Source organism: Arvicanthis niloticus, chromosome 2, assembly GCF_011762505.2.
Source record: "Arvicanthis niloticus isolate mArvNil1 chromosome 2, mArvNil1.pat.X, whole genome shotgun sequence".
NCBI lineage: Eukaryota > Metazoa > Chordata > Mammalia > Rodentia > Muridae > Arvicanthis > Arvicanthis niloticus.
In genome coordinates, this window is record NC_047659.1 from 122,344,413 (window position 1) to 122,356,797 (window position 12,385).

The 12,385-nt window shown below is 48.3% G+C and overlaps 1 protein-coding gene across 7 annotated transcripts in view; it reads right to left on the reverse strand.

Moving 5' to 3' along the window:
* The window catches only part of Bcl2l1 (BCL2 like 1), a 50,332-nt gene extending 38,193 nt beyond the window's left edge, over positions 1-12,139 (reverse strand). Inside the window, exons 1-2 of one of the 7 annotated variants that reach the window (XM_034495446.2) lie at positions 12,024-12,139; positions 9,859-10,538 (exon numbers count right to left, since the gene is read on the reverse strand). In XM_034495446.2, coding sequence (XP_034351337.1) covers positions 9,859-10,422 — 564 coding nt within the window. In that variant the 5' untranslated portion in view covers positions 10,423-10,538; positions 12,024-12,139. Of the gene's footprint in view, positions 1-9,858; positions 10,539-10,813; positions 11,744-11,909 lie in introns of those variants that run through there. The other 6 variants (XM_034495448.1, XM_034495449.1, XM_034495445.1 and 3 more) reach the window with 6 other exon arrangements.
* Between the last annotated feature and the right edge of the window lie 246 nt (positions 12,140-12,385).

Consider the following 12,385-nt stretch of genomic DNA (forward strand, 5'->3'; position numbering starts at 1 on the left):
GGGATCAAACCATTTTATTCAGAGACTTGAAAGTGGGGAGGGATTAAAAAGGTCTGCTCAACCTGTTATCAACCAGCAGGGCAGATATCCCAGACCTCTTCTCATCATTAAAGAGCAAATTCATAACTTAATGAGCTTTAGTGCATGGAAGTAAATCACTAGGGACATAAAGTGATGGGCACATTCTCTTCCTAGCTCCCTCTCTTGTGCCACTTGCTTCTTTGCTGCCATGAGGTAAGCAACTCTGTCTGTTTCACCATTTGTGGGGCCATAAAGTTCTACCTCACCACTCATAAATCAGGACAATGGAGACGAGGGCCATGATCTGAAAGCTCTGAAATAGTGAGCTAAAATGTCTAGAAGCTGAGGGGACAGATGATCACACAGACTGATTCAAAGGGCAAGGCCACTAGCCACCAGGAAGCACGTAGTCTCACTCACCACCACAGCCATGGTTTTCCCATCTAAGGTATTCGTCGTTAGCATTTACTAATTTAAACTAAATGAATGCAGTTTTAAGAGAGACAGGCAACAGCACAAGTAAGACTTCACAGAGTGCTGCTGTGAGAATGGAATCAGTGAATACTTGTAGTGCATACTGGACAATGCCTGGCAGAGAGTAAGCATTCAATAAATGTTAGGTGCTATTAATAGCAATGTTAACAATAATATTAGTCACCAAGCGGAATAAGAGGAGGGGGTGCTTAGTCCTGGGACATGGGTATCCCATGGAATAATTCCAAAGAAGTGCCTGGACATGTGTCTGCAAGCAAGCTTTCAGCCTGTGGGAGACGCTCCTGTAAAAAGGGCATGAAGCTGGGCTCCTAAGTCCCAGTCCCACTGACCAAGGGCCAGCCTCTGGGGAGGCAAGTCAGGTTCCTCTGAAGGGACACTGTGTTCCCAGCGGTTGTGTTCCAGGCGCTGCCTGACTCTGACTTAGGGAACAAAGGCACATGTGTGTGGCCAGGGTGGAGGGAGGGGAATGTTTCCCTTTCAAGAGTTGGAACAAAGGATCTGAGGCATAGTTGAGTGCATTCCAATCCCCTCCCAGGCCAGCTCCCATTCTTCAGATGACTGTCCAACAAGGTTCAACCTTCCAGCTTCCTCCTGATAGGTGACTTGGGAAGGGGTGGCAAGCTCTGTCACTCCACCCAGTCATCAATCTCCAAGAAGCAGGATTTAAGTGCAGAACCCTGGATACCTCTCTTAGGAATTTCTGTCCTATGCCCAATGGGTAGGATCTTGTGGGAGAAGTTAGTTCATGGATGACACAGGGCACTCCAAGTGACAGGTCTAATGCCCCTCTAGGGGAGAGTTTATAATGATGGTGGAGCCAGGGAGACCAGTTGGGAGTTCTTTCCAACTGACCCCACAGTTTAGCATCAGAGGCAGAACTACTAGAAAGGCATCCATCCCCAGTTCTAAAGGGAGGAGGGCAGGTTGGAGGGAGAGACTAGGTGAAGGGGAAGGGAATGAGAGCAGAGAAAGTGACTGAAAGAGGAAAGGGAAGGGCATACAAAAAAAGTAGGGGCATGCCTCTCGGGACATTACTTTCCAGTTTCCACACTCTGTAGCAGGAATCCGGCTGCTGGGCCGGGACAGGAAACAGTCTATGGAAGTCACTGCAATGGCATTTCCTGAAGAGCACGAGAAAAGCTCTAGTTCCGAGGGGAACTCTGCTCTCTACCCAGAGAATTCTATATCTTGGAACCAATGTAGGCCTGGCCTGAGACTCATTGGGAATGAAACCAAACAGCACAAGTTCCCGAAGGTGGCTTCTCTCTACAAAACAGTGAGTGGAAGGGCCCAAGGATCATGACAGTACTGCCTGGATGGCTGTCATGGTTCTGAGCACTGTAGACCAAGAATTGACTTTCTGAGCCTTCCCAACAAGCCCAGGTAACACATGGGTGACCAGTGAACTCACTAATCTCATCACCCATCTGCATGGCTAAAGGTATCACAAAGACAAGATAACTATGCAAGTGCTCTGTAACCTGGAATGTGTTGGTCCATGTGCATGGAGACTTACTCTTGTGGAGCCAGTGACAAATGACTCTATGATGACACTGTGTTGGAAAGAAGAAAGCCACTCTAAAGACTGCTGCGGAATAGTCTCCTTGGTGATATCTGCCACAGAACTGAGGCCTGTGAGAATCTTAGGATGTCAACTTCAATATCCCATCATGAGGAAGAAACTGAGGTCTGGGGCCGACCTGATCTGCTGACAGACTGAATATAGAGAGCTAAGAGAGTGGATTTTTGGGTCTTTACCCTAAGACCAGGGAGAGCTTGGTCCACCAGGGCAAATATATATTAGAATTCATACCATGACAGAAGGCTGCCATGGGCATGTGCTAATGGATGACTATAGACAAAAGGAGAATGGATGCTTTGTGAATGAGTCAAGAGTTCTATAGGACAGATAATAAAAATAATGACAGCAACATGCTGTCAGGCTCTCCAGACCCCAGGCATACTTCAATGTTTTATCATTGTGCTCAAGATTCAGGAAGGCGAAAAGAGCTTGTGGTGGTGGGGGGGCTTGGGGGTGATAGGGGTGGTAGTAGGATTTTTACTTAGACAAGGTGCAGTTTTTCAGGCAGAAACAGAAGAATAAAGGATTTGTAAAGTATATTTGGAGACAAGTATTTCTGAAGAAGAGTTAGGGTTAGGTTATTTATTGGCATCAGACAGGGGCTCTCTGTATAGCCCAGATCGGCCTTGAATGCACGATGTAGTCTGGGTTGGCCTCAAACTCAAAGCAATCTTTCTGCCTCACCCTCCCAAGTGCTAGGATTATAGCCATGTACCACCACACCCAGCCAACAGCTTATTCAGTCCTTAGTCCATCTAGAATCTCCAAACAGCCAAAAAACAAAACAAAACACCAAAAAACCAAAACCAAACCAAACCAACCAAACAAACAAAAAAACCCCCATGGCTTCCAATGTGGCTAGACAGACCAGTCAACACACCATGTACAAAGCTGTTCTCCTCTCTCTACTTGCACACCTACTTAAAGCCAAGATGCCTTTTCATCTGTTAGGCACCAGCTTCTTCAAAAGGTGAAAACCTGCTTCCACCTTTACAGAATTCTGAGCATTACCTCCCTGCTACAAACCTACTTTTGGCTTCTCTCTCATTCCAAGCCAAAGCCTACCTGTCTTGCAATGCCCTGTGCGCTCTGGTCCCCAACCTCCTCTCCATCCTTCCCCAAGCTTTCTTTACCCACACTGCCTACCACACATTCTGTTCCTTGATGTTTGTTCAGCCAAACTGACTTCTTGCCATACCTGAAAATGCCAAGTATCTTTCCTCCTCAGTCCACCCCTGTTTGAAAAGCTCTCTATATGGACCCACACAGTGAACCTCCTCCTCTTCAGATCTTGGCTCAAATACGACCTTCAGGGGTTCTAAATACAATAGTCTAAGAACAGACCTGGGAGACCTGAACTTAATATGTGGCATATTGGAAGCTGGTTATTCTGAGAAATACATACTCAGAGACACATAGAAGTAACCCTGAAAAGCTGGGTTTTCTTTCTTTCTTTTTTGTTTTGTTTTGTTTTTTGAAGATAGGGATCCCCTGTGCAGCCTTAGCTGATCTGGAGAAAAGCTGTTTTCATAAAAGAAACATCTGTCACAAAAGTATTTATTTCTATCAGTTGTGTCAGGTTGCTCTACAACTTTTATTACCTGAGACACTTTACAATATTTACTCACTATAATTCGTAGCTAAGCTTCCCATAACTTGAAGTCACTGTATGAATCCCAAAATCCTATCCCTTCCTTCCATTTATTGATTGATTAATTGATTTGAGACAGAGTCTTACCATGTAGCCCTGGTGAGAGCTGGCCTCCCACTCCAAGATCTACCTGTCTGATGGGTGCTGAGATTAGAGGTGTGTGCCATCACACTCAGTCTCCTATTCCTTTATGTAGTTCAGGATACTACATAAGGCTCAATCATGAATCTAGCCATTCTTTGAGTTTGGTTCTTGTGCACAGATGACTTATCAAAATGTTTGGGGTTTTTGTTAATTTGTCTTATGTCAAGTTAATTCATAGTCTAGCCACCCAACAGGTGAGGGGTGAGCTATTCTTCATTTCCCTGTATCTTAGTTGTTCACTTTTTTGATCACTCTTTAAATTTCATCCATCCATCCATCCATCCATCCATCCATCCATCCATCCACTCACTCACTGGGGAGGGCCATGCCATTGGCACATATGGAGGTCAGAAGACAACTCACAATTATTTCTTCCCTTCCACCAAGCGGGAACGAGGGATGTAACTCAAGATAGCAGGCTTGATAGCATACACCTTTACAAGTTGAATTATCCTGATAGGTCCTTTGATCACTATCACTAAAGTGCTGCCCTACCCTACCTTGCTAGGCATTATATATGAACCAATCTGCTTTTTCCCTTATTTTCTTCAGAGTTCCTAGTATCAGCTGATGCATCTCTCTCTCTGTCTCTCTCAAACACACACACATACACAGAATGAGAGAGAGAGAGAGAGAGAGAGAGAGAGAGAGAGAGAGAGAGAGAGAAAGGGGTGTGCTAATCAAACTTGGGCCCTCTAGAAGAGCAGCAAGAGCTCTGAGCCATCTCTCTAGCTCCCAGGCTGTAATATCAATGGACTGCTGTGGATACATTGTGTGTGTGTGTGTATACACTCAGTTTAGCTTGCATTTCTATGCATATGCATACAGAGATTGGAGGTCAATCCTGGGTATTACTCCTCAGGAGCTATCTACTTCACTGGCCTAGAACTCACACATTCACACATTAGTCTATTAGTCTAGAGTGGCTGGCCAGTAAGCCCCAGAGATCCCTTGTCTCTACCTTCCAGCTTTGGGATTACAAGTGCACATCACTGTGTCTAGCCTTTTTTTTTTTTTTTTTTTTTTTTTTTTTTTTTTAAAAATGGATTCTGGATTCTAATGATCAAACTCAGATTCTTTTTTTTGGAAGTCGGGGGGGAGGGCAGGGGGCTGAGATGGATTTTCTCTGTAGCCTTGACTGTCCCAGAACTCACTCTGTAAACCAGCCTGCCTCTGCCTCCCAAGTGTTGGGATTAAAAGCATGGGCTAGCCTGAACTCAGATTCTTATACTGGCACAGCAAGCATTTTACAGACTGAGCCTCAGCCTCCATTATGTATTTTTTGTCTCTCCATCAGAATGAGCTACATGAGACAAAACCTTAGTTCTGCTTAGTATTTGTTAGTTTGTTTAGTATTGAGCCTAGCAGAGTAGAGTATCTCATCAGTGACTGCTATGCTCAAGACCCATGTTCTGGGCTGAGATAACCAGTGTAAGATGCAGACTCTGCCTCAACTCCTGACAGAATAGAGCCGTTAGAAATGCCTTCTCTGCAGTAACTTAAACTAACAGCTTCTTTCCTTTATACAAAGTGTGAGGAATAATATATAAAAGTTGAATATCAACCTGGTGGCAATTTGTCTCACTAGGTGAAACAAAAACCCAGTAGGACTCTCTTTATCACTAGATGCCTAGTGGGAGTGGGGAAGACAAACTGGACCTGCAGGGACAACAGGATCCAGAGTGTTTCCTTCAAGAAAAGAGGAGTCACAGGGAAGACCCTGCAGACTTTGGTTGGAGGCTGGGGTTGGGGGTAGAAATCCTGATAGACTTAGGTTGTTGAGGATGTTGTTTCTGGTGAAAGGCAGCTCACTGGGAACTACCTTTAAATCAAAGCACACTAACCCAGACAAGGCAGCAACTGCAAAAAGCAAGACCTGTGGCGGGAGGCTGAGGGCTGGGGAAAAACCAGGAGGCTGGGCACAGGAGGATGCCCAAGCCCACTGGCCTTAGGACAGGAGTCTGCTGGGAGAGGGTTCAGTTAATAATACTGCTTCACACAGCCCAAACAAAATTGGTGGTTGCCCACAAGAAAGCCAAACTCTCCAGGTTCCACTGGGGCCCCCTAAAAATACCTGGGTAATTTTCAAGCAGAAGATGAAGAGCTCCATGTGGTTGCTGGGGATGTTGCTTTAGGGAGTCTGGAAAACCCTATGATGGCAAAGGAGTTTTAAGAGCCACCTAAAAAAAGGACACCGAAAAAAAGTAGGTGTTCCAAGGGGGAGCCCCTGAGACACTTTACTTCATTTGGAGACCTGAATGAGATTACTAAGAATTTCTGTGTTGGGGTTTCTGATGGGGCTTCCCCAAGAAAACCACAGAACTGCCGAATTTGCAAATGGAGCTGAGGTGCTTCAACTAAGCACATGTCTGTCTTGGTGTTTCACTGAAGACACCACAACAGCTAAGAGGAGAGCTGCAGCTTGGGGAAGGCCAAGCTAGGTGCTCTCCCCAGTACCACTCGTTCACTGCTCCTAACAATGGTGTTTCCACTGGGCAAAGGGTATCTCCAGGGCTGGTTATACCAAAATGACTAGCCCACTTGGAGCCTCACCCACATTCAAAGTAAAAAAAAAAAAAAAAGAGTTTCATCTGATGGGGCCTAGGTCTCAGTGAACAGGATTAGTTTCTTATGGAGTAACGCGCCAGGGGGTAAAGTTCAGAGCCTTGAGGGAGGAAGCTCATTCTGGAGAGGCCATGCATCCACCCTACAATTAAGGTTAGGGAAGGGCTTTTATTCTGGCAGCTGGTATCATTATTCGATTTTACAGGTAGGAGAGACAAAAGACAAGAGACACAAACAGGTACAACATTCTTCCAGGTGACTCAGGTAGGCAGGCAGTATGGCCAGAGGCTGGAGTTCCAATCCTTACGACATCACCCTACAATTAACAGAGATTCTGGGGCAGGTCATCTGTCTCCTTGCACACATGCTCAATGATTGACAAGGCTGAGATTTTAACAAGAAAAACACTAACAAGAAGCCCATCATGACTGGGCAAACTCCTGATGCCACTCAACACTTGCCATGCCTGAGTTTTACTAGTACCACAATTGGAGGTTTCCACACATTTGGGAACTTGCTACTGATGATAAAAGCCCTGTTCTCAGATACCCCAACAATACTACAGTTGCAACATGGAATGAGTACCTTCTACAAGCATGCTTTTCTCAGCCCAACAGTAGCTCTGAGTGTCTATGCTAGTCTGTCTGGATTATTCCTTCCTGAACAAGGCATAGATGGAAAGAGTCTGGACTCTGAAATTAGGCCAACCTCAATTTAAGACACTAAGTTGGCTGAGAAATATTTAAGCTCTGTCATTTAGCCACTGGGAGCTTTGTATACAACCTGGGAATAAATTCATATACCTTGGAAAGTTACTGTATGGAACATATGAATGACTACATATTTCCATGAGGGAAAGATAGTGGCTAGCTTAAGCCACCTAGCACACTGTCTTATAGTAGCTGTTCAGTAAATTTGCCTCATTAAGTAAAGGATAAAACACCTAAGGTACTCAAGGTACAAGAAAGGCAAAGTTCTTTCCCCTTTCCTAAAGGATGCTAAATTTGGGGCATACCCTGACTACGTGAACTCAAAGACCTCATAGCTGCCAGGCGGTGGTGGTGCACGCCTTTAATCCCAGCACTTGGGAGGCAGAAGCAGGTGGATTTCTGAGTTCGAGGCCAGCCTGGTCTACAGAGTGAGCTCCAGGACAGCCAGGGCTACACAGAGAGAAACCCTGTCTCAAAAAAACAAAAAAACCAACCAACCAACAAACAAACAAACAACAAAAAACCTCATAGCTGCAGCCTCCAGGGAAGTTAAGGGATGTCACTACAGGAACATCTGTACCTCAGAGGAGACTGTACCTAAAAGGACACGGACAGGCGTTTTCCACCAAGGCTCAAATAACACCAAGGGGAATGTTCCTTACCCATTGGTCTCGGAAAGAATGCATATCGAGAAATGGTTCTGCCATAACCGGCTCTTCTGCACACATTCCCCCTCTGCTTACCAAGCAGAAGTGGCAAGTTATCAGGTATGTTGCCCAACAGGCTCTGGAGATTCTTGAGTCAAGAGACATTGGAAGGTGAGATTTTAGTCAGTGGAGATCTAATGAATTTGCCCCCAAACTGCTGCCTTAGGTTGGTTTAGCATTTTTCCAGGTGACTGAAAGAAGACTTGTAGTGTGGGGCAGCTGGCAATTCTCAGGTCCCAGTAGCCTCTGCAGACAAGAGGCTGGCTGGCCCAGCAAGGTACCTCTTCTACCTGCCTACTGTTTGTAACTGGCAAGACCCTACCAGTTGTTAGGACCACTCAGTCAGCTAAAGACAGTCAGCAGGTGATAAAGGCAAAGGGCTCACATCTACTAGGAGATGCTTCAGAGGGTGTGTCTGAAGCGCTGGAATTCTGTCCCTCCTGTAATCAGCTGAACAAATATTTGCCTCAAAAGAGAATCAAAGCAAGAGAATGAATAGAAGAGGTCACAGCACAAACCAACAGGAACTATTTAATCATTTATCTCCCCAGGGAGTTCATTTACAGATGGGCTTTCAAGTCTGGCAACCCCCAGCTCAAGGGGACCCACCTTTACCTCAGCCAACTCTACTCTGGTCATCTGACCTCTACTGACAAGTGACCTCCTTGCCTTTTTAAGAGCTACTGGAGGGAAGAGGGGTGAAGTTTTGAAGAAATGAGAAACTAGAGACAGGACAGGGTCCCAGGGCAAACCCAGGAGGTCTCTTGCCCCGCCCTAGGCCCAGCCTATGGACAACTAAATTCTTGACATTCCGTAGTCCATGATGCATGGCCCTTTCCACCTCACTTCCTTCAATGGATGACTTATTTTCCAGTTTGTCTTTTTTCTACATGTTCTAAGGGGATAGACTACATCTCAGAAGCCACAGTATCCCCTATTCCAGAATGCTGTTCACTCTGAAGAGTAATAATTGCCTACCACAGTAGCTATCAGTAAGGGAACTCTCGCCTGTTTCACCTGACTGCCTGTGGCGAGCAGAAGGGTTCTCTGAAGAACAGGCACTCACTGGTGTCAGCCTCTGCTCTCTTTACTTTGAGAGTCACAATAGTCTGTTAGAAATTAAGGCTCCAGAAGGTAAACCAGCCTGTCCAAGGTCACATGGCTAGTTAAATGACAGGGCCAGGACTCACACCCACATCCAGTCTGTCACCAAATCTTAATTTCCTATGGAGCCTCACAAACCAGGTTCTTGCTCAGACAGCAAACAGTGCTTCAGTAAAGAGGCCCCAGGGCCCTGACCAGAAAAACACTGGGCAGAGCAGCTGGAGATCCCCAACTGCTCCAGGGCAGTGAGGTGCAAAGTCCTGGGGCTCAATACATGGCACAGCAAGGGCTCCACAGACAAGCCAACCATGCAGAAACCTGCACACTTTGGGGAAAATGAACTTAGGGGCACAGCACAAACACAATTGGCCCAGACCACCCTCCTCTAAAATCAGATGATACTCAGCCACTGGAGCCAGTGGGGGCTCCTGCCTGGCCAAATGGTCTGAGTACCATGCATGCAAGTCCACAGGAGCCTGAGATTATCAGCTCTGCAGTTTCTCTGGGTATTATGTTCATCACCCCCAGCCAAGGTGACCCATTACGTGAGAGTGAGCAGAGCACAGGGAGAACTTGCTACTCTCATAGGTTTTAAGCCAAGTAAACACACTGGCTATTTTTCTATGCTGAGAAATTGGAACAAAACTATGAAACTGTGGGGCCACAAGGGTAGCCAGAATGAAAGATACAGGTCCCTTAAAAACTGGGTCATTTATAATTCCAAAGTTAACCTCTTCTATTAAAATGAAGCCAGGAAGGTCTCCTGAACAATCTTCAACAACCATGCCATACAACAGAAAGAGACCAAAAAGGGCAGTTAGGGATCTCCACAGAGACAAGACACACAAGGGGCGTACACACAAGGGGCGTGGTTCTTACCCAGCCGCCGTTCTCCTGGATCCAAGGCTCTAGGTGGTCATTCAAGTAGGTGGCCATCCAACTTGCAATCCGACTCACCAATACCTGCATCTCCTTGTCTACGCTTTCCACGCATAGTGCCCCGCCAAAGGAGAAAAAGGCCACAATGCGACCCCAGTTTACCCCATCCCGAAAGAGTTCATTCACTACCTGTTCAAAGCTCTGATATGCTGTCCCTGGGGTTATATGAAGCTGGGATGTCAGATCACTGAATGCTCTCCGGTACCGCAGTTCAAACTCATCACCAGCCTCTCTCAGCGCTTGCTTCACTGCTGCCATGGGGATTACCTCCCGCGCATCCAAACTGCTGCTGTGGCCAGTGGCTCCATTCACCGCGGGGCTATCCGCCAGGTGCCAGGATGGGTTGCCATTGATGGCACTGGGGGTCTCCCTTTCTGGTTCAGTTTCTTCCCGGGCTTCAGTCCTATTCTCTTCGACATCACTAAACTGACTCCAGCTGTATCCTTTCTGGGAAAGCTTGTAGGAGAGAAAGTCAACCACCAGCTCCCGGTTGCTCTGAGACATTTTTATAATAGAGATGGGCTCAACCAGTCCATTGTCCAAAACACCTGCTCACTCACTGGGTCTGCTCTGTGTTTAGCGATTCTCTTCCAGGATCCAAAGCCAAGCAAGATAAGGTTCTGGAGAGAGAGAAAGAGCTTCAGGAGAAAAATTTAATATGCATGTCATTTACCTTAAAATATCCCCATTCCTCCTCCGGGTACCAGAATTGGTTTCTTTGTGGCTCTTATGAAGGTCTGAGTCCGGGTTCTAAGAGACTTCAATGAAGTCAAATTGAAAGGACCAGCAAGCTTTGAATTGTTTCATCATTACTACAACCACCCACCCCTTTTTCTCCGAAATGCCTTTCTCCAAAAGTCACCCCCACTGGCATATACCCACCACCACCACCTACATTCAAATCTATCTCCGGCGACAGCAAGCAGGTGCAGTCCCCGGAAGGTCTTTTGTATCATAGGTCGTGAGGAGGTGGTGACTGGGTCGCCGGTAACTCAGCAAAAAAACCAGCCCCCCCCCCCCCCCGGCCGGAGGAACCATGCAACCTGGTAGGCAGCTCAGGAGGCTACAGAGGAATTGCGAAGCTTAGGAACCTGCTCCCTGCTTCCTCCATCGCCCGGATCGAGGGCGGCCTCTCTGCCTCTCTGCCTCTCTGTTCCGAAGCCTCCAGCCACCCCAGCCCAACCCCCTCGCTCAAGCACGCCCCTTGGCTCTCTGCCTCCTACTGGGAGTCAGAAGAACTCTCCCGGAGGTATGGGTTTAGTGTAATTTCCCCCCCACCCCTCCTTTCTTTCTTTCTATTTAAGTACCAGCCCTGGATGAGGCTTCCGAAACCCTAAAGGGACTTCTCAGTGAATCTCAAGGTTTCGCGCAGGGACGCGGAGAGGGGGAGACGGCTTCGGATCTGCGGTCTGATTTCGGAAAGACCACTCCCGGGCTTTTCCGAGAGGCGTATGCTGGAGACCCCCCACAAACACCGCTAGTTGTCTTTGAATTCCCCAAAGACCCTGGACATAGCACTGGGGGACTGCCAGGTCCTCCATTCCGCGCCCGGACACAATGGCCGCCGGCACCCCGCACAAAGACGGGGTGAGAGGGAGGCGCTGAGCCCCGCCACCGGCCAGGAAGAAAGGTCGAGGCTCCCACAGCGGAGACCTCGTTTTCCTGAGGCCGGGCCCAAGGCGGCCTCCTGGAGCCCCCTGCAGGGCTCGAGGGCCGGAGGCCGCTACGCGCCGGAGCCCCGGGTGGGTGGGCTGAGGCCTCGCTTACTGCTCGCGCTCCCCTAGGCCGGGTACCCGCCGAGCCACCGCCCCGTTGCTAGGCAACCGCCCTCCCTCAGGGGCGCCCCCTAGACCTCTCTGGAAGGAGGGGTCTCGCCCCCGCGGCCCGCCTCAGCTTAGCCAATCCGCGGGTCGAGTCGGCACGGAAGCGGGACGGCAAAGGCTCCCATTGGGCGCAGCGCCCGTCAGGCACAGGGGAGGCGGCGCTCTCACCTGCGAGCCCAGCGAGCCGTGGGGGGTCACATCCCCCCTTCATCGGCCCGGTGGCTTCTAGACACGAGGGCGTTTTGCAGCTGGGAAGTACGCCGCGGACTTGGGCCGGCCTACCTGGCTGACTGCTCGTGCTGAATCTCCCGGAGAAGCCGGCCTCAGTTTCCCTTGAAGAGACCGGGGGAACTTGCAAGCGCAGTCACTTCCGGTGCCGCGGCAGCGCGCGCGAGCCCGAGACGCAAAAGGAGTGCGCGCCAGGAGGGACTGGCGTCGAGAGTGGGGCAGCAGCGCCACCTGGCGAGCGATTTGAGCAGCCGCAGGCGCATGGGACGCTTACCGTTCACATTCATTCAATCTAGTTCCTTCATCCATCTATCCCTTTGTATTCTACAGAAAAAGTGCTTTTTTCCTGGATGTCCAACATCGGATAGGTTTCTCAACTTGTGTATTTCTCCCCTCACTTTAAAAATAGGTAGAAG